Source organism: Manis pentadactyla, chromosome 6 (assembly GCF_030020395.1).
Source record: "Manis pentadactyla isolate mManPen7 chromosome 6, mManPen7.hap1, whole genome shotgun sequence".
NCBI classification, from domain to species: Eukaryota; Metazoa; Chordata; class Mammalia; order Pholidota; family Manidae; genus Manis; species Manis pentadactyla.
In genome coordinates, this window is record NC_080024.1 from 57,263,001 (window position 1) to 57,282,719 (window position 19,719).

The 19,719-nt window shown below is 36.9% G+C and overlaps 1 protein-coding gene across 1 annotated transcript in view; it reads left to right on the plus strand.

Moving 5' to 3' along the window:
- The window catches only part of CCDC141 (coiled-coil domain containing 141), a 172,410-nt gene that overhangs the window by 57,837 nt on the left and 94,854 nt on the right, over positions 1-19,719 (plus strand). The window contains exons 5-6 of the mRNA XM_036879429.2: positions 2,234-2,487; positions 15,921-16,037. Of these exons, the coding sequence (XP_036735324.2) occupies positions 2,234-2,487; positions 15,921-16,037 (371 nt within the window). The remainder of the gene's footprint in view (positions 1-2,233; positions 2,488-15,920; positions 16,038-19,719) is intronic.

Sequence of the window (19,719 nt, forward strand, 5' to 3'; positions counted from 1 at the left end):
CCAGTCCTTTCCTTTTCATCTCAGAGTGTCTCTCTACAGTATCTTCATTTGTTTCATTCTCTCCTCCAGTGCTCCACCTGTCAGGTAAAAGAGACTGCCGGCCAAGTCCTTTGGCCGAGTCAGTGCTGCTGAATGTCAGAATGCTCAAGCAGGGCACCACGGCGCAGGGGGAAGGACGCTGGGTGCTCCTCAGCACATGTGGCTTTTACCCTGGATGGTCCATTTCCGGGAGTGTGATATAGGGTGGGGTACTTATGTTTAGCTGTTCCTCACAGTTCTCCCACATCCTAAAAACAAAAAGTAGTATATCCAACCCTGCTGGTATTCTGTCCTTTTTTTTTTCTTCTAAAAAACAAATATCTCAAAGATTGTCATGTCGTGTTGACCTCACTTCATCACTACCTTTCCATTTCTCAATCTGGGGATTGGCTTCTGCTTCTGTAACTTATCCATCACACAATTCCAAGTCCTTTCAACATCTGTTTTTTACGTCTCTGGTGGACTGCTGAGCTCTCCAAATTCTTCCTCCTTTTTAAGTACATTTGATTTCATTCAAGCATTCTACAAAAATTATTGAACACAGCCTCTGTGCCAGTCACTGTGCTGAGTGCTGAGGATACAAGTCATGGTCCCTGTTTTCATATTGCATCAGAACTAGTGGCAAAGACAGATATTAATCAACTAACCTACAACATAAATGTAAAAATATAGCCTTCATAAGATCTGTGAATGAGAACACTGGGCTATGAGAACACGTGCTAGGAGGATTTGGTCCAGCCTGGTCTGTCCATGGCAAAATTGACAATGACCTGAAGTATGAGCAGAATGAAGGTGGAGAAGGAAGGGGTTGAGGAGAATGGCATTCCTGGCAGAGGACACAGTGAAAATTTCTGGGGCAGTAGGGAGTATATAAGGATGAAGGGTAAAGAGATTGAGACAACCTAAAAGGGAAGATAGGGACCAGATCATGCTAGACCTGGTAAGTCAGGTTAAGGAGCCTGTCCTTAATTCTAAGGCAATGGGAAGCCACTGTTTTGTGTGTGTGTGTGTGTGTGTGTGTGTGTGTGTATGTGCTGTGTGTGTGAGAGAGAGAGAGAGAGAGGGACAGACACGGTGTGTTTAGAAAAGAACTCTCTAACTGATTACGTGGAGAATGGATGAATGGATTGGAGAGGGGATATAATTAGGAGAAGATAGTGCAGATCCAGGCAATGCATGATATTTTCTGTAGTGGGGATGGAGAGAAGTAGACAAATATAGGAGTTAGAGGGTGAAATTGACAGGTCTTGATAATGGAGGGATTGGAGACAGGAGTGTCATGCATGACTCCCGGATTTCCGGCTTGTGGAAAGCAGACAGTCCTCCAACTGCTCTTACAGTTGTTCTCCAAATGTGGGTGCTCCTCAAAATGCTACTCTTAACTCCTCTTTCTATACCTTCTCCCTTGGGGGATCCTTTAATTTTCAGGCTTAAACTCCCATTTCTACAAGATGTTCCCCAAATCTGCAATTCTGTTTACTCCAGAGATCACAAACTTTGGTGGCCTGTTTGGCAGACAGACATGTTTTATTTACCTTTCAGTATTTTTTAATTTTAAAAAAATTGATTACAAAACATTTAAAAATCAGAAGCTTTCACATAAAAATATGTATTTATAATTCCTTAAAAATTGGAAGCTCCATCAACACTGAATCCATGTTCCCTCATGTCAACAGTTGGTAAGAACTGGGCGGCAGCTGACTGTGTCAGACTGAGCAAGCATTTTCCACTTGGCCAGAGCCCCAGGCACCTGGGCACTTGGTGCCATATTCTGTTCTTGTTTGCTCACTGCAGGCATTAGCCTTTAAACGTCTGACTTAGTCCAGTTACCCCAAAGGCCACTCCACGGAGAGCAGGCACCTTAACCAGCATCATACCACTAAAACCAAACCAATGCTCAAGCCCCACTGTCTACCACTTCCTACACTGAATTAAGCTATGAATGAACTTCAGTATCCTATCATTTGGTGGTTAATGTGATAGCACCTGTTAGGCCAAATTATATAATTATATGGCAGTTATATGACTAGTTGTATTGCAGGCATTTTTTGTTTACACATTTGGGTTCTTTGCAGTATAACTTATTGTTAATATAAAGGTTACATGTATTTTAAATTATATGAAGAGTTCAAATATTACTATGTAAAAACTTGCTCATATCACTATTCTTTTTTTTTCTAATTTTTTCTTCCAGAACTCTTAGAACAATCTCTAGCCCTTTTAAACAAAAGTCAACAACTCACTGACTTCATAGAAAAATTCAAGTGTGATGGGCCTAATGTGAATCCCAAGCTGATTCAGGAAGCTCATAGCAGCTGTCTGAAGATTGACAACCTTCTTGAACTTCTCCAAGACAGGAGACGGCAACTAGACAAGTACCTGAAGCAGCGGCAGCAGGAACTGGCTCAGGTTCTGCAGATATGCCAGTGGGACCAGCAAGAGAATCAGGTAACCCAAAGGGGCGTTGATGATAACTTGGTATCGGTGATTGAAATTTGGTGTTTATGTGGACTAGCTATTTCCTGGGACAGTTTCATCATGGTCAAATTCTTTGGCTTTTGGTCCAAGCTGCCATGTTGTTTTCCCATGTAAATAAAAAACAAAACTAAGATTTTTATTTCCTATCATTATAATATTGATTTTACAAATGGAAGAATATTTCTGGGCATTTTTGAAATAACAGTATTCTGTGTTGGACTCTCTCACTTCCTTCTAGGTCACTACTTTTAGACACATTTCTTTGAAATCCTGAAATGTTAATTGCAATTTTCTTGAAAGCTGGAGAGGAATGATGGTGCTAAATTGTATTAGATTACCACTAGTGTCTGTAAAGTAGTCTGTCATGCAAAATAGGGATGAAATTCTTAGAAAAGTGTTCTGGTGCCAATGAAGAAATGTCAGTTTGGCCTCTGGCTGGATGTTCAGTGGTTAGAGGGCTTTGCATTTAGAGGTTGATGAGCTTTCAGGCTTGTTAGAGTTCATTACCCAGTCTGCAGGCACAGCTCTGATCAGTTATCAGTATGCTTGCTATGCTTTCCTTCTGTCCCAGTCACTTAGGGCATGAGTGGGTAGAACTCTCTTTGCAAACCCCAACTCAAATAGGTGAAATATTTGTTTATTTCAGTATTTCTAACTGTCCCAATCCCATGCTTAAATCTGTATAGAGTAAGTAGAGGGAATTTTCAGGGAGAAATCATGTGGAAGGCGGTCTCCTGGTCTGGATGCATTCACATGTTTTAAATTATTGCTCTCTTGCAAATTGTAGAGACAGATATATAGCTGGGAGCAAATATGGGCCAGATGAAACTGGTTCTTATTTCAAGTTAGAAAAATGAGGACTTAAATGATGATCAACCTTTCAACTAACATTTACTGAGTACCTACTGTGTACCAGGTCCTATTATAAATACTATAATAAATATACAACACACAAGACAGTTTTTTCCTCTAGGAATTTTCTTTCTAGTGCAGTTTCTCAACCTCAGCACTCTTGGTATTTGGTGCTAGCCTTTAGCAGGGCTGTCCTGGGCACTCTAGGATGTTAAGCAGCCTCTCTGACCTCTACCCACTAGATGCCAGTAGAACATCCTTCAGCTGTGACAACCAAAAATGGACCCACTTATTAGACATTGCCAAATGTCCCCTGGGTGGCAAAATCACCCCATGAGAATCCCTGTTCTGGCATGATGAGAAAGACAAATACAAGTGCTAAGTACTATAGAGAAAATCAAAGAGGTCAGTGAATTTTGCCTTGCGTTGGTCTACTTTTAATCATAGCAGGCTTCTCTGAGGAGATAGCACAAAGCAGAGATCAAAATGCAGATGCCTCCAGCCATCTATTCTGCTTGCATTTTATTGCCTGCCTGTCCAAGTCACCACACACTTTCTAAGCCACATTGGCTTTTAGCCCATTAGCCTTGACTGTTGCCCACTTTTGTCCTGCTTCTACTGTGCTTTGCCACCCACCCCAACCCCTCCCCATTTTAGGTCTATGTCCACCTCACCTTCACATGCTCATTACCTGGAATACCATTATCCAATGCAATAGAGTTTTACTGATGATTCTGGCATAACAAAGGAGAATTAACACTCAGGACAAGAATCAAAATTGTTTATCATACAACTGTTTCCAAAGTTCCTTGTCCCTTCTAGCATAAGTGGGTCCATTATGACACTCCTGTTTTCTCTCTCTCTCTCTCTTTCTCATCCCAGTCCTGACCTCGTACCAAGTTCCCAGAGTTGCTGTCGTCATAAAGAAACCTACCTCTTATCTCTCTCACTGAGCTCATAGCCCCAAACCCCTGCCTCTAGTCTTCTAAATCCAAAATGAATATTCTAACCCAGTCACATACTTAAGGGAATTCTCAGTACCTTGCCAACTCTGGAAAGCAGAAAGATGGCTTGATAATAACTAAAGGAAAGTAATGCAGAAAGTTTCTGACTTGAGTTCTCTAAGTTATAGGGTCTTTTCTTTTGGGGGTAAGTATGTGCTTTTTTGGGCAGTGCTTTTAAAAAAATGCCTTATTTTTTAGAGCAGTTTTAAATTCATGGTAAAACTGGGTGAGAAGTACAGAGTACCCTCTGTTTCCATGCATATACAACCCCCTCTGTCAATATCCTGCATCAGAATGGTACACTGGTTATAATCAGTGAAGCTATACTGGAACATCATGCTCATCCCCCCAAATCCAGAGTTTCTGTTAGGGTCCACTCTTGGTGCAGTATATTCTATGGGACTCAGCAAATGTATGTCATACATCCACCCAAGCACGCAGAGTAATTTCACTGCCCTAAGAATCCTTTATTTTCTGCCTATTCATTCATCTCTCACCCAAACCTTGGCAGCCACTGATCTTTTTACTGTCTCCATAATTTTGCCTTTTTAGAATGTCATGTAGTTGGAATTATATAGTATATAGCCTTTTCAGATTGTTTTTTTCACTTATGCAGTTAAGATTCTTCCATGTCTTTTCATGGCTTGATAACTCATTCCTTTTTAGCACTAAATAATATTCCATTCTCTGGATAGATCACAGTTTATTTATCCCTTCACTTACTGAAGGACAGCTTGGTTGCTTCCAAATCTTGCCAATTATGAATGAACTTTCTGTATGCATCTGTGTGTGGGTTTTTGTGTAGATATAGGTTTTTAATTCATTTGGGTAAATACCACAATTGCTAGAGCATATATAGTAAGAGTATGTTTATAAGAATTTACCAAACCATTTCCAAAATGGCTGTACCATTTTGTATTACCATCAGCAATACCAGACAGTTGCTGTTGCTCCATAGCCTCGCCAACATTTGGTGTATTGTTGTCTTGGACTTTGGCTATTCGGACAGGCATGTAATGTTATCTTGTTTTTTTAAATGGGTCTCATCCTTATTAAATTGGAAATATAATACTCAATTCATACTTGCTTTAAGGATTAAATGAAATAACATGTAAAACATGTAGCACAATGTCTAACATTTTAAGAGGTACTTAATAAATATTAGTTTCTTCTCTTCCCTGTCTTTGATTAAGCCTTACAACTTACAAATTCTTTCTCATTTGGTCCATATTCTTTCCCCTGGGTTTAGCACTACCGTTGTTATTCATGTCAAAATCTCTTCATACTGTTGAGTTGTCAGAGACTCTATAGGTATAGTAAAGCTTTAGGGATGCACGTTTGTGGGTAAGAGACCTAGGCTTTCAGTTGGACTCTGTTCCTGACAGTCTTGATCCAATCAACTTAAAAATAACAATGAAAATAAATATTTTTAATAAAATTGGTCAATAAATAAGATAGTCTTATAGTCGTTTCCTTAAATATCATATTTAGTCACTTAATCTTAAAACACCTTGTTAGATTTTCTCTTGTTAATTCCAGTGACAGAAGCTGGAGCAATTACTCAAGGTGACTATTGCCTCTTAGTGCATTCAAGAACACAGATCCTGGGGCCAGACTGTTGATTGGGTTCAGATCCCAGCTCTACCACTCAGTAACTGAGTAACAGCAATTATTTAACCTCCCTGAGGCTCAGTTTTCTATAAAATGAAGATATTCTAGTACTTATCTCAGTGTTTTTAGGATCATCAAGCGAGTTATTATGCCAAGTGCTCAGAACAGTACCTGGCACATGGTCGCTCCTGTGCTGATACTAGCATTTCTTGTCATCCTGTCTTAAAAGGACAATAAAGGCCAAACACATTACCTACACCTCCCTCCCCATACTCCTACTCCCCCACCACCATGCTCAAGTAAAAATTGGTCTTGCATTAAAGGTTAATTTCATTATTTCTCTTGAGTTTAAAAGGTGTAATCAAATAAAAGTCATTTTTATGATCTTAACAGCCACTCTTATTCAATGGTTACTCAATTAATAGTTAAAACAAAGAGATAGTTGCCTTTTTCTGCTTGTGACTTATTTGTTAAAATGTAGATATCACTATCTATACAGGGAATTACTATTAGCATTTGGTATACTTCCACCTTGCAGACCTTTGTACAAGGATGAACACACCCACAGACATGCACACATTTAAGAAACAACTGAGCAAACAAAAAGTAGTGGAATTAATCTTTACATACTGCATTATCTGACTTTTATTAAATTGAACAAATCATAGCATGTCTTGAATCTAAAGTACAATAAATCATTTTAATGTAGTATTTCAGTATTTGAATATAGCATGATTTAAACAATAATTTATTGATGAGGAAATAGAGTCTCTCCAGTGTCTCAGTATTATAAATAATAATTAATGCTTATTTGTGTTGATAATTATGTGAAAAAAAAAATTAAAAATCCAGGTCAATACAAGCATAATTATCTTACCTAAGATTTTAAGTTTTCCCAAATGTTCTGTTTAAAACTTTTGTTGATGCCATAGCGAAGAATAGCAGCAGGGACACCAAAGTAGGTGTGACTCTGTTAGACAGTTGTTTGGGCTCTATGACTATCATGTTCTTGGATGATTACATGATAGTCCTTGAATGTTGTGGAACCATGTGTTGATACAAAGGCATATGTTTCATTGAAGGGCAAAGGTGTTATGTCAGTTCTGTGCTAATTTTAAGGGAGTATGGGAGCTCCAAAAACCTTACATTAATAAAATACCAGCTTTGTCAATCATTTTAAGCACTTAAGAAAAAGGAAAATTAAGTGGAGAGTTAGACCAAAGATTACTGATGAATAATAATGTGGATGTCTGAATATTGAATGCCTCTTCTCTCTTAAGGGTGGTTTAAAAGATGCATTTAGCACTTCTCAGCTTCTAAGTGCTTGAGGCCTAATGCTTTTAAACTATTAATAGTTCAGCTAATTCTCCTTTGGAAAAGAAATTAAGTGACCAGAATGATGGCAACTTAAGATTTATATCAATCACAGGGGGGGAAAAAAGCAGATGAAAACCTTTACTCTTAACAAAGAAAGAATACTCTATTTAAAAAATTAATTTGTATGAAGTGGAATAATGTTGAAGTGATCAAACTATCTTTCTGAGGAAGCATTGAAACCCTGTAAAAAAAAAAAAGGGCAAATGAAAACCACATACTTTTCTATCTTAATTGGGATGTGCTAGTCTGATAAACATAATCATAGCATGTTCTCTCTTTATCATTGTTTTTCAGATGTAAAAATGTACAATTGCTTTATATTTAAAGATAAACAGCTGACCTTTTCCCCCAACTCCAGCAGCATCTTACTTTGCAGATAATCTGCTTCATTAATGAAAATCAGAAGCAGCTTGGAGTATTTTGTGCATAATTAATTATCTTGGCAAGAAGATTTATGAATGTAATTTTTCTCAATTGCTCCAATCAGGCATAAGTGAGACAAACAAATAAATTAAAACTAGGTTATTCATGATCTCTTTATACAAGAGAGTGTCAAGGACATCTTAGAGAATTAAGTAAGACATAAGGACAGATATTCTCTTTTTACTACCCAGATCACATATACTTATAAAATACACATCTTTGCAGGGCAGAAAAGGGTAATAGAATTCATATTTGGAATGCTTCATAATTTGAGTAACATGTGTCATAATCACGTAACCATATGTAATCATTTCTTGTCAATAGGCAATTAAAAGATATCAGAGATGACATATATAAGCACAGCCTCAGGGCACCAGTCTTGTACTTGGTGGGTAGCTGTAAACTGTTGTGTGTGCATATGCATATATATTCTCCTTCACATGATGCTACCTTCTAACTAGGATTTAGAAGTTGAATGATCAACCAGCTTATATTAATATGAGATAACATAAAAGTGCCTAGTGCCTCACTAAATGGCTAACACACAGTAAGGATTTGGTGGTGATAATTTTTCTTTGAATGTAGCTTTCTAACATTGACTGGCGTCAGACCAAATAAGGGTTGAATTATTTTGGTGATACTTGTATCCTGTAGTTCAGCCCAGCAACAGATATATATGACTTTCTAACCACTCTTAGATTGAAATTTCTCACAGAATTTCATTATAGCACATAAGCTGCCTTCAGAATTCATTCTAAGGCATGCCAGTAGTAAATACAGACTATCTTGAAGTGTAGGAGAAGCGTGTGATTTTGAAAGCAATTTGAAATAGAATACTTTCTAATAAGAACCCATGCTAACCATCACTGCTTGTCAAAGGTCGTTACATTGGAACTTCGGTGCCAATGGTGTGGATATCAATTCTAGCTTTTACGGTTACTAATTATGTGACTGTGGACAATTGACTTGGCCTCTGTGCCTTTACTTTTCTGTAAAATGGCAATAACAATAGTATCTATCTATAGATTTTCTGTAAAAATAAACATTATATATGTAAAAATTCTTTGAGTATAGTTGGCCTTTGGTAAGTACTCAGTAAAGGTTTAAATGTTCACCATATTACTGTGTATATTGATGGTCACTTTCTGAGTTTACTAGATAAACACTGGCACATAAGATTCTACACATTGGCCAGACCCCATTCCAATGTTTCTAAATCACAAGCTAATCTTAGCTTTCTAAAATGTTACCATGTAGAGGGAAAGTAATTGCCATTTCATGACTTGGTGTCTAGCCTAGTTTATTCAAAAGGTCAACTTTATTGGTAAGGTAAAGTTAAAATTCAGTTTTCCTCTCCCTAAGTTTATTTATCCTTTAGCTATTTCTTTAGATCATTTATACTTATTATAGTTAATTACATTTTCATTAAGATTTGTCACCTCTGTACACTGTTCAACTGGGCTGATGGTTTAACAACATTTAAATTAGGCACAGTTATTTAAGCTCTCAAGTCAGTTGCTAGGAGGTTTGAGAGACACACACTGTGACTACATTTTTTTCTCAGCAGTGATAGGACTGGCGACAAAGCTGGGATATGTGTGTCCCCTGGGAAAGGCTCTGCATTGCTCCCTGACCCTTGCATCCCTCTACTGTGTCACAGGGTCAGCTGCTGTTAAGGAGTGTCTGCTGAGCTCCAGGGCTACCTGTGTTATCCCTTCCCACCACCCATAGCTCTGCTCTTTTTCTTCCCTGCCCCTGGTGCTGGAGATTGTTGGCTCTCCTTTTCTCCTCAACACTGCTGCCACCCTAAACTGGCCAGGGAGTGGGACTCATATTCTCCTTTTTCCTCATTCTCATGATCCCAAAAGAGAAGCAAAAGGGCCCAATTAATTTTAATGCTTTTTGTTGGGAGATTCATCAGCAAACAGTATAAACAGCATACTTTGGAAGGATGAAAACATCCTTTATAATTTAATAGTTATTTATCCTGTCAATGTGGTAGTTTCTGACTCTCATTTTTCCCAACAACCAGGGTTTTAGGCCAAAGTTTCCATGTGAAATCCATTAGGCGCATGACCTAGCAACTATGGGAGAGTATTGTGAAAATGTCAAGCTTTGGTCCCACTCCTAAGGTAGCCCTGTAATGTTTCTTTGTCTCCCTATCTCTCAGTCTCTCTATCTCTGTCTGTCCTTCTCCCATACACACACACACACATACAGATTGAATATAATTGGCTCTAGATCACCTCGGGTGGAACCCTAAGTTATATCAGGAAAACCATGCCTCAGATGTTTGTGGCAGAGATGTGCATTGCTGGGACACTGGGCTGGTCTCTGTTTACGTTCTTGAAAAAAGACTTTATTCCACTGCTGGAAAGATTCCCCTAATGAATCAGAGATGATGATAGAAATAAAATGTAGGTCCAGATACATCTACACTACAGATTTTGCCCATTGGACTAGCCATCTTTCCACCATTAAGTAACTGGAAGTAACAAGCCTACCTAAACTAAAAGAGAGTTGAAATTGGTCCTAGGAAGGAAAGAAGTTCTCAGTGTCATTTTTCTTGCAATGAAAATAGGAGAAAAGTAATGACATGTTAAAATAAATCATAATAATTAAATACATAAAATTATGATTCTAAACAGGGAGATAGATTATCTGTGAAGCTGTTTATAAAATAACAATTTTGCCTCATGACAAACGATGTATTTTAGCTTTCCTATCATCCATGAACAGAGTATCCTGGGATTGAGAATTTGTTGAGGAGATAGGAGATACTGAAACCTTCCAGTTGACTTAATTAATTCATGGAGGGCATCCAAATTCCACAAAAGAAAAATTGTGAACATTGTCCTTTTAGAATCTCTGAGTTGAAGTTTAAATAATGTTGAGTTAATAATTAGTCCCAGAATACATCTAAAATACCCAACCCTTGTTCTTGGTAGGAGTTCCTCATTCCTCCCCTGCTCGCAGGTCCTCAGGTACACACACCAGCCACGTGGTCTCAGTGCTCCTCTTCCTAACACACATTTTTATCCAATGGAGTAAATAGGTATTTGAAGTCTGGTTGCTGCCTAGTTAAATACAGAGCACATTTGACTGTATTGCCAGTACAAAATAAAGACAACTGGTTTCCCCACTGTAGAAAAAGAAAAGAAAAAATGTTATGGAAGCTAAAATGATATAATATTAACATGCCTTCAAAATAGAAGTAGACATTAGAACTATCACTTGTGGCCATCAATATATTGAAAACATCTTTGTATATGTGTGCATTTTTTGATAACTGAAAGACAAATTATCAAAAAAGTTGGGTTAAAGAAGATAAATAACTGAGGCATCTACCTCCCTTTATTTATTTATTTTTTGTCTCTAATAGTAACTGGTTATTCAGCAAGAAATGTTCAGCACGTGGAAAAGAAAATGGAAGTAATCTGAAGAGATTTTCATAATCCCTTAAGCATTTCTATTAAGACTGAATTGCTTATTGCTAGCTTGCCTCCTCCAGCATGGTTTTAAACAAGGATTAAAAAATCAGATCTGATCTCAGATTGTAGAATGAATTGCGGAAAGAGAGCTGGTGGTCGTTTCTGCATCACTTTGGGCTGCAGCAGAAGCTCACCTTCTTGCCACTTGAATTGTTCATCTTTGACCATCAGAGAGCATTTTCTATTGCTTGTATTCCCCATGTTTTAGTCCTGTCTTTGGCACATATCATTTGTGAGCTGGAAATCTCCATTATGCTTGCTGTCAGCCCACTGACAGACCCTTCCTCCGAGGCACTTCTGGCAGGACTAACCCACACATCCACTCTCCTCTCTAGTACAGTATTTCCACTGAGCTCCTGTGCTGGCTCACAGGACCTGTTTCCATGATAGAATTAGGTTCTATAACCATATGGTTGCATTTTAGGTTTTATCTCAAAAATGTTCGTAAACATAGGCTAATAATATTATAACCATTTCTCTTCTCTGGAATCCTTTGGTTCTGCAGATAAATGTGATGAGAGAACAAAACAAAAAACATTAGACAAGAAAGCTTAAATTCTGAAAAAGAAAGTATTTCTGCCTCTACCTGCGGGACTTTCCTCTTATTGGTTGTATGACCTTAAGCAAATTACTTAACCTGTCTGAATCCATTTCTTCATCTGGTGAAAAAGTAAAATCTCCATCATGGAAGGGATATAAAGATTGGATGATGAAACTTGTAACCTGCCTAGAGGAGTACCTGACACCTTTCTGTGAAGGGTAGCTTCATTTCTTCTACTTTCTTAATACACCTCCTAATAGGGGGCTGAGGTAAGGATGGGTTGTCCAAAAAGCAAAACCTAGTCCTTCCTTGCCCAAAGCTAATACTTTTAGTTGTGCTGTCTTCCAACCATCCCATTTCTCCTAGTACATTCCTGCATCTATTCTCCTTCATGCATCTCCAGTTCCCTGTGCCTGCAAAACATGCTTATGTCTCATCTGATCAAATAAAGATAAGGAAAGGTGGAGAAACCCTTTTTACCTTAAAGCTATTCATTAGATTTCTCCTTTACTTAACCAATAAACTCCTTTAAAAGTATCATAAGTTCTACTTACTGACCCCCCTACTCAGTAGTCATAAATATTTACCAACTGATACCTCATCCCGCCATTCTCTTGACTTTGATATTTTAATTTGCCCTTAATTAAACTCAGTCATTAGATCTACATTTAACCAATAAGGTTATTCTGAATATCCTGAACTGCAGAACCATCCAAGAAAAATATAATTTAAACCACATATTTGATTTTAAGTTTTCTAGTAGCTGCCACAGTAAGAAAGTCACATAGGAAATGAAAAGTAATAATGCATTTTGTTTAACTCAACATATCTGAAATAGTATTTCATATTTAATCAATATGAACATTTTTATAAGATATTTTCATTATTTTTCATGCTAAGTGTATGAAATCTGCTGTATGTTTTATACTTAGAGCAAATCTCAATTTGGACTTAACACATACCAATTACTCAAGAACCATATGTGGTCAGTGGCTACCCCTGTGGATGGTGCGGGTCAGTTCAGGTCTCCACTATCTGAGCTTTCCTAGCACCTCTCTTTAACTTCCAAGACAGCTCTTGGTTTTCACTGAACACCCTTGATTACTCCTTCTTTGCATCTTTGGAGCCTTCCCTTCGCTTTCTCTCTGTCTTCCTTCAGCCTTTGACAGGTGCTCCTCCTCCCTGTCAAAAGAAAGATAGTCCTCACTCCCTCTCTACCTTAGTTCTACCTCCTCTGGGCACTAAGTACCTAGAATGTTACGTGAAATTAGTGGGATGACAATGACACATCACTTAGGTCAATCTGAAAGGTAGAAACTGAAAAACTTTCTTATTTCCCCCCTTAATCTATCATTGCCCAGAACTGATTTCCAGTGTACACTCTGAATGCTTTTATTCTTCCTTCCTTTCCACACCCCCCAACCCTTGGCTCATGTTTTCAGACTTTTGCAAGGACCATGTTCTACAGAATGTCCTGATGAATCATTTACTTTACTTATCACTCAGGTTTTTGGACAGCAGCTGATATAATTTAAACCCTATAAAAAATGCTCTTGGAATATCTATGCAGCTGTCTGCAGTATCTACTTGAGGGACACAATGATCGATTTACTAGGTGGTAGAGTATTCTGATTGACATGTTCTCAGTTATTTAGGGTGTTCTTCTTGCACACCGGAAGGACTCTGAGAACCTATGCTATGTGCATTCCCACAGCATACATAGTAAATCAGATCTAAGAGGCTGCTTTTGTTTGTGAATGCCTCATGATAAAATATAACACCCTTTCAATGTACTACTTACTTCCGAGTTTTATGCCAACTTGATTTTATGCTTCTTCCTGGAGTGCATTCAGTAATAAAAATGTATAGATCTACAGAGTCAGCATGCTTCCTCAGGACATCTATGATAAGAATATATAGAATACTGCCATAGATCTTTAGCTACGTTCTTTTATAGGAAGTAGTATAGGAATAATATCCTTTGGGGTTGAAATAATATTTGCCAAATCTAGGAGATGAGGTCAGTAGATACCTTTTAAAAACCAAAACCACTACTCCTTCCCAGCTTTCATCACTGCTGGCATGTGCCAGATGACAAGTCTTTGACTCACAAATTGAACAGGATTATCTGAGGGTTCAGGCTTCTCACCTGTTTTTAGAGATTAGTGAACACCTGTTTGCACTCATTTTTTATTCACTCAGATTCTATATTAACATTTCCTATTAAAGCATTCCTGAGATTTCTGAGTTCCTCCCACTTTAAGAATTAATACTCCCTCTTAGTACTTAATAAAATAAGTGCTTTCTGAAAGTTAGTTATATATTCATGATCCATTTTTTCTTTGATGAATCCTTTAAATCATTCCTCTAGTTGCATTTTATATGGACTCACCACATCTTTTGTGAGAAATTATTTTTATAGAACTTAAGTTAATGAATATATTGTAGAGCTTTTGATACAATATTCTCTTTGGATTCAAATTTGTAAATTATACTTATCATTTACTTCTAACTGGGATACCAGAAAGACAGACTGTTCTCAAATAATTATAAATAAACACAATACTTTAGATATGGGGACTGACTAATGTGTATATTATGCCCAGACTACCAAATATTCTGAAGAAAATGAAGCATATTTCACATGAAAGCTGCTACAGGGTTATCATTATTCTTTTCTTAGCACTGATGGTAGCCTACAATGCTGGTTAACAAAGATTTCCAGAAAGCTGGAGAAACCCTCTTGCCCTATATTTTACTGCCAATTCCATGTTGGAAAATGCTATGCATCTGTATAGTTGGTAGAGACCATTTGATCTCATAAGCAGTTTTGTGATATCAACCCTGAAATGGTAATGGAATGTCCTAGAAAATCACTAACATGACTACTGTGTAGTGTGTGTGTGTGTGTGTGTGTGTGTGTGTGCGTGTTACATACATTTATTGTGTGGAGCTTCAGGACTAACCTAGCTTTCTCCTTGGCTACCTGCTTCACACATTTCTCCATGTGATAGGAGTTCAGAGAAATTCTGAAGCTATTGCAGGCAACACAAGCTGGGCTGGAGAAAGATGTAGTAAAATGCCTGAGCTGTGCTCACTATTTTGAATGGGCTGCTGGAAGTCATTTTTCAGGTTTGAAATAGAGCCCCCTAATGACCAGGGCTGTGAGACTTCAGGTTAACCCAAGGATGGCAGCAGGGCGCAGTGGAGAGGGGATAGATTTTGCAATAATGTAGGTTTGGTGACAATTCTGGCCATTTACAACATGGCTCTGATAAGCTATTTGATTGTTTGTCATCTCTTACAGTGGTGATGTCATATTTGTTATAATGTGTTGAGAGAAATAGAGATGATGCCCCAAAGGACCCAGCAAGCTGTCCAGCATGTAGTGGGCTCTCAGGAATCAGTAGGAATGCTGTGATCAGAGGATAACACTTGTAGGATTTCAGAGTAAAAATCTAAGCCTTTTTCCTTTAATTGGGATAAGGAATTTATATCCAGGAGCTTCAGGTCATCCATCCCATGTCAGCTTACATCATTTTAAAATGAATAGTTTCTTTCAAGTCTTTTGCTATTTGTTGTGTTAATGCTGTGGAAGGCACATATTGTAAATCAAGTCTAAATGAATGTAAGTCATGCTGTTATACATTTATAATATCAATGGAATTTTAATAACTTCTCCATTACTTCTCTGAATACAGATTGCCAACAGTTGTGGCAAACTAAATATTCTACCTAACTATACTCAGATTCATATTCCTATCCAGGAAAGAAAGAATCCATGATTTCTGGACTGCATGGGAATCCATTTCTGTTCTTATTTGTTAGGAGGGTTTGAATTATTTTTTTTAATGCCATGTAATCTGCTGAACTGATACCTTGTTTTCATGCTTTTAGGGATTATTTTGCTTTTTCCTTTTAAGCATGTAGAGACTGTAATGAAGAAAAAATAAAAACCTGATCATATTAATTTAGTACATGAGATGAGTTTACATAAAGAGAAATTGAAGTTGCTTAAATTTTGAAAGATTAGAAAAATATTTCTGAATTTTTACTCACTTTTTCTAATCATTTGAAATTTGATCTCTTTGTTACTTTACCTAGGTTTCTTGTTGGTTTCAGAAAACCATGAGAGATTTACAGGAACAAAGTCTAGGTTTATCACTCTCAGACAATGAGGAGCTAATCTGTGAACATGAGGAACTGATAATAAAAGCAAAGGTAAGAGACACATTACAAAATAGTTGAAAAATGCGTCTACTTCTCTTGAATATGCTTCTATAAGTAACTTAAGGGAATACTAAAAACTCTAAATAATCTTCTATTTAAACAGAAAATATACTGATAGCATTAGCTAATACCACTATCCACTGGCTGGACTTCTAGAATAATAATGAGCAAAACAACTTCTACAATAATAATGACTGTTTTTGAATAGTTACTATATCTCAGACACTGTGTTAAGTATAAGAGATGCATTATCTAAATTATCACAAAATCTCTAAGATGTAGGTATTATTTTCCTCACTTTAAAGATCAAGACAAACAAAAAACAGAGGCTTGGAGATGCAAAGTAGCATCACCAGTGTAATGTTTCTTGTCAGTGGCAGAGCTGGAATTTGATTTCAGGTCTTCTCCAACTCTGAGGCCCAGCCTCTTTAACACTTTATCTATATATTGTCTGCTAGCTTTCTAAAAAATTATTCTACACTGAGGTCTCATTATGTTATATTTTTATGATTTCCAGGTACTGTTTGCTGTTCTCATTTATATTTCTCTAGTTCCTTAACTTGCTTCACATTTCTTAGTTTTATTAGAAAAATAACAGCTTTCAGATAGTCAACCACTTGCATGGAATATACAAAAGGGAACCATGAAAGTGCCCAAAGCAATGAGCAGAGAGGCCACCACAGCGAAGTGGTCCTCTTTCCATTGCCTTGTTATTTGGAAATTGACTAACATATATGTGGGATCTATAAATACTTGCCAAAGTTCTCTACAGATGCTCCATTTTGATCTGCGAGAAAACAAAAGTCCATTTGTAGTAGACTGAGTAGGAAGAATGAATACTTTAATCAGTAACAAGACTTAGAGAACTTTCTGTTATTAATATCTTGGGTGATAGTTGAAGATACAGCTAAGTCATGAAGTTCTGGTAAACAGTCGGTCCTACTAGATAATGGTTGAAAATAAGGAAGATAAAACAAGTAAGTATTTACATGTTTGGATGGAGGAGGCTTGGATGGGAAGCCGGGAAGGGAATGCAGCAGACTGCAATTATCTAGACTGAAATCTCATAGGCATCATGATGGTTTTGTTTGGCTTTTGCTTCTTTTTAATAACTGTGGTATATATAGCTATTCAAATAGTTTGGTTTGAATGTTTGTCTGGCTGATAAAAGATGCAGTCACAAAAGACTGTTATAACTGACTATTTTTTAAGTTGTTTATAATTTTTCAGCATTTGGTGTGTCTGTTTAGGAAATTAATTTTTTTCATTGATGTTATACAGCAATTTATTTTCTGTATTCTTACTAAATAAGCACAAGAAATGACCCAAATTGCATAGCACAGTTGCCTCCTTTAAAACGAATAAACAAAAATGGTATATCCACATAATTTAGATGTACTTTGGGGTTATATTCACTGTACCTGTGGACTTACAGTTTCTCACAGCCCTGAGGACAGTTTGGAGAAGAGTATTTGTTAACATATAAGAAAATATTTTTCTTAGGGCAAGGTTTCTGTCACAATTTACAGTTCATATTTGTAGCTCTGATAAGCATAAATAGAAAAACAGGTATTCTTTCCATCTTTATCCTTATGTTGCAAAAGTAAAGGGTTTAAAAAAATAAATTTTTAATATGTATTTTCACCCATCCCTCTACCCTAACTCTCCTATGACAACCACTAGTTTATTCTCTGTGTTGATGAGTCTATTTCTGTTTTATTCTGTTTGTTTTGTTTCTACATGTAAATGAAAGCATATGGCATTTGTCTTTCTCTGTCTGACTTCACTTAGCCTAATACCCTCTAGGTCATCTATATTGTCACAAAGGGAAAGATTTCTTTCTTTTTCATGGCTGAGTAATATCCCATTGTACATGTGTACCTCTTCTTACATTCATCTATTGAGGGACCTGTAGGCTGTTCTGTATCTTGGCTGTTATAAATAATGCTACAATAAACATAGGAGTGCATATATCTTTTCAAACCAGTGATTTTGTTTTCTTCAGGTAAATTCCTGAAGTGGAGTTACTAGGTCATATGGTATGTCCATGTTTAGATTTTGAGAAACCTCCATACTATTTTCCATAATGGCTGCTCCAATTTACATTCTCAACAATAGTGTATGAGGGTTCCCTTTTTTCCACATTCTTTCCACCACTTATTATTTCTTGTCTTGATATTAGCCACTCTGACTGGTATGAAGTGATTTTGATTTGCATTTCCCTGGTGATCTGTGGTATGGCGCATCTTTTCATGTGTCTGTTGGCTATTTGTAAGTCTTTGGAAAAATGTCTATTCAGGTGCTCTTCCCATTTTATAATTAAGTCATTATTATTATCATCATCATTATTATTTTGGTATTGAGTTACATGAGTTCTTTATATATTTTGGACATTAGCCCTTATTGGATGTATCATTTGCAAATATCTTCTCCCACTTAGTACATTGGCTTTTCATTTTGTTGGTGATTTCCTTTGCTGTGAAGAATCTTTTTAGCTTGATGTAGTACCATTTATCTGTTTTGCCTTTGTTTCTCTTGCCTGGAGAGACATATCCAGAAAAAATTACTATTGCTAATTTTCAAGAGTTTATTGTCTGTTTACTCATAAGATTGTTATGGTTTGGGGCCCTATATTTAGGTCTTTAATCCATTTTTAGATTATTTTTGCATATGGTGTAAGACACTGTGGCTGCCCAGTTTTTTCAATGCCATTTATTAAAAGGACTCTCTTTTCCCCACTGTATATTCTTGCCTCCTTTGTCATATATTAATTGATCATATAAGTGAGGGTTTATTTCTGGGCTCTCTATTCTGTTCTGTTGATCTATGTATCTATTTTTGTTTCAGTACCATACTGTTTTGATTACTGTAGCCTGGTACTATAGTTTGAAACCAGGGATTTCAGCTTTCTTCTTCTTTCCCAGGATTATGTGCAGAAGCTAAACCATATGAATATCAAAGCAATGTTATAAAAAAGGGTAAACATTCCTTACAAACACCATTATGTTCCAGACAAATCAATCTACTTCCTTTTAAGATCCGGAATGTAGTACTATTTAGTCCTTAGAATGGAGCTTTGCAAACTCTTTAATTCATAAATCTCTGAGTTGACCATTCTCTTGGTTTATTGTATTATTTCCCCTTCATTCTCTATGCCCCTCACATTCATTTTCTCATAGGTACCCATGCTAATGGGTTCAATATGTATTTTTAGACCATTCCCATTCCTAAAATATATAGAGAGAGTTATGTTTTCAATTTGCCTAAATCGTATTGAGACATAGATCTAATTTGTGTTTCCTCACGCAGCACTGGGTCTAGTTTATACAGTTCTTTGTGTTCTTCATTTTGGTACTTCTTAGATGTGGTATGACTTTACAAAGTCCTGCTACAGAGATATTGATGTCCTCCTTCTATCTTTTAATATAATTTAACTGCTCCCATTTCTTTATCCTTCCCAGTATCTGATCTTCCAGTTCATTGACTCCTCTGCTGCACCCCTTCTGCTGTTCAGCCCTCCTGCTGAGTTCTTCACTTCAGCTATTACAGTTTTCAAGCCCAATCCCTCACACTGATTCTTCTGCATAACTGTTTTTTCCTGTTTCATCTGTCTAATGTTCTTTCTTACATTTTAAGTTATACTATATTCATATATTAAATTTTGATCTGTCTA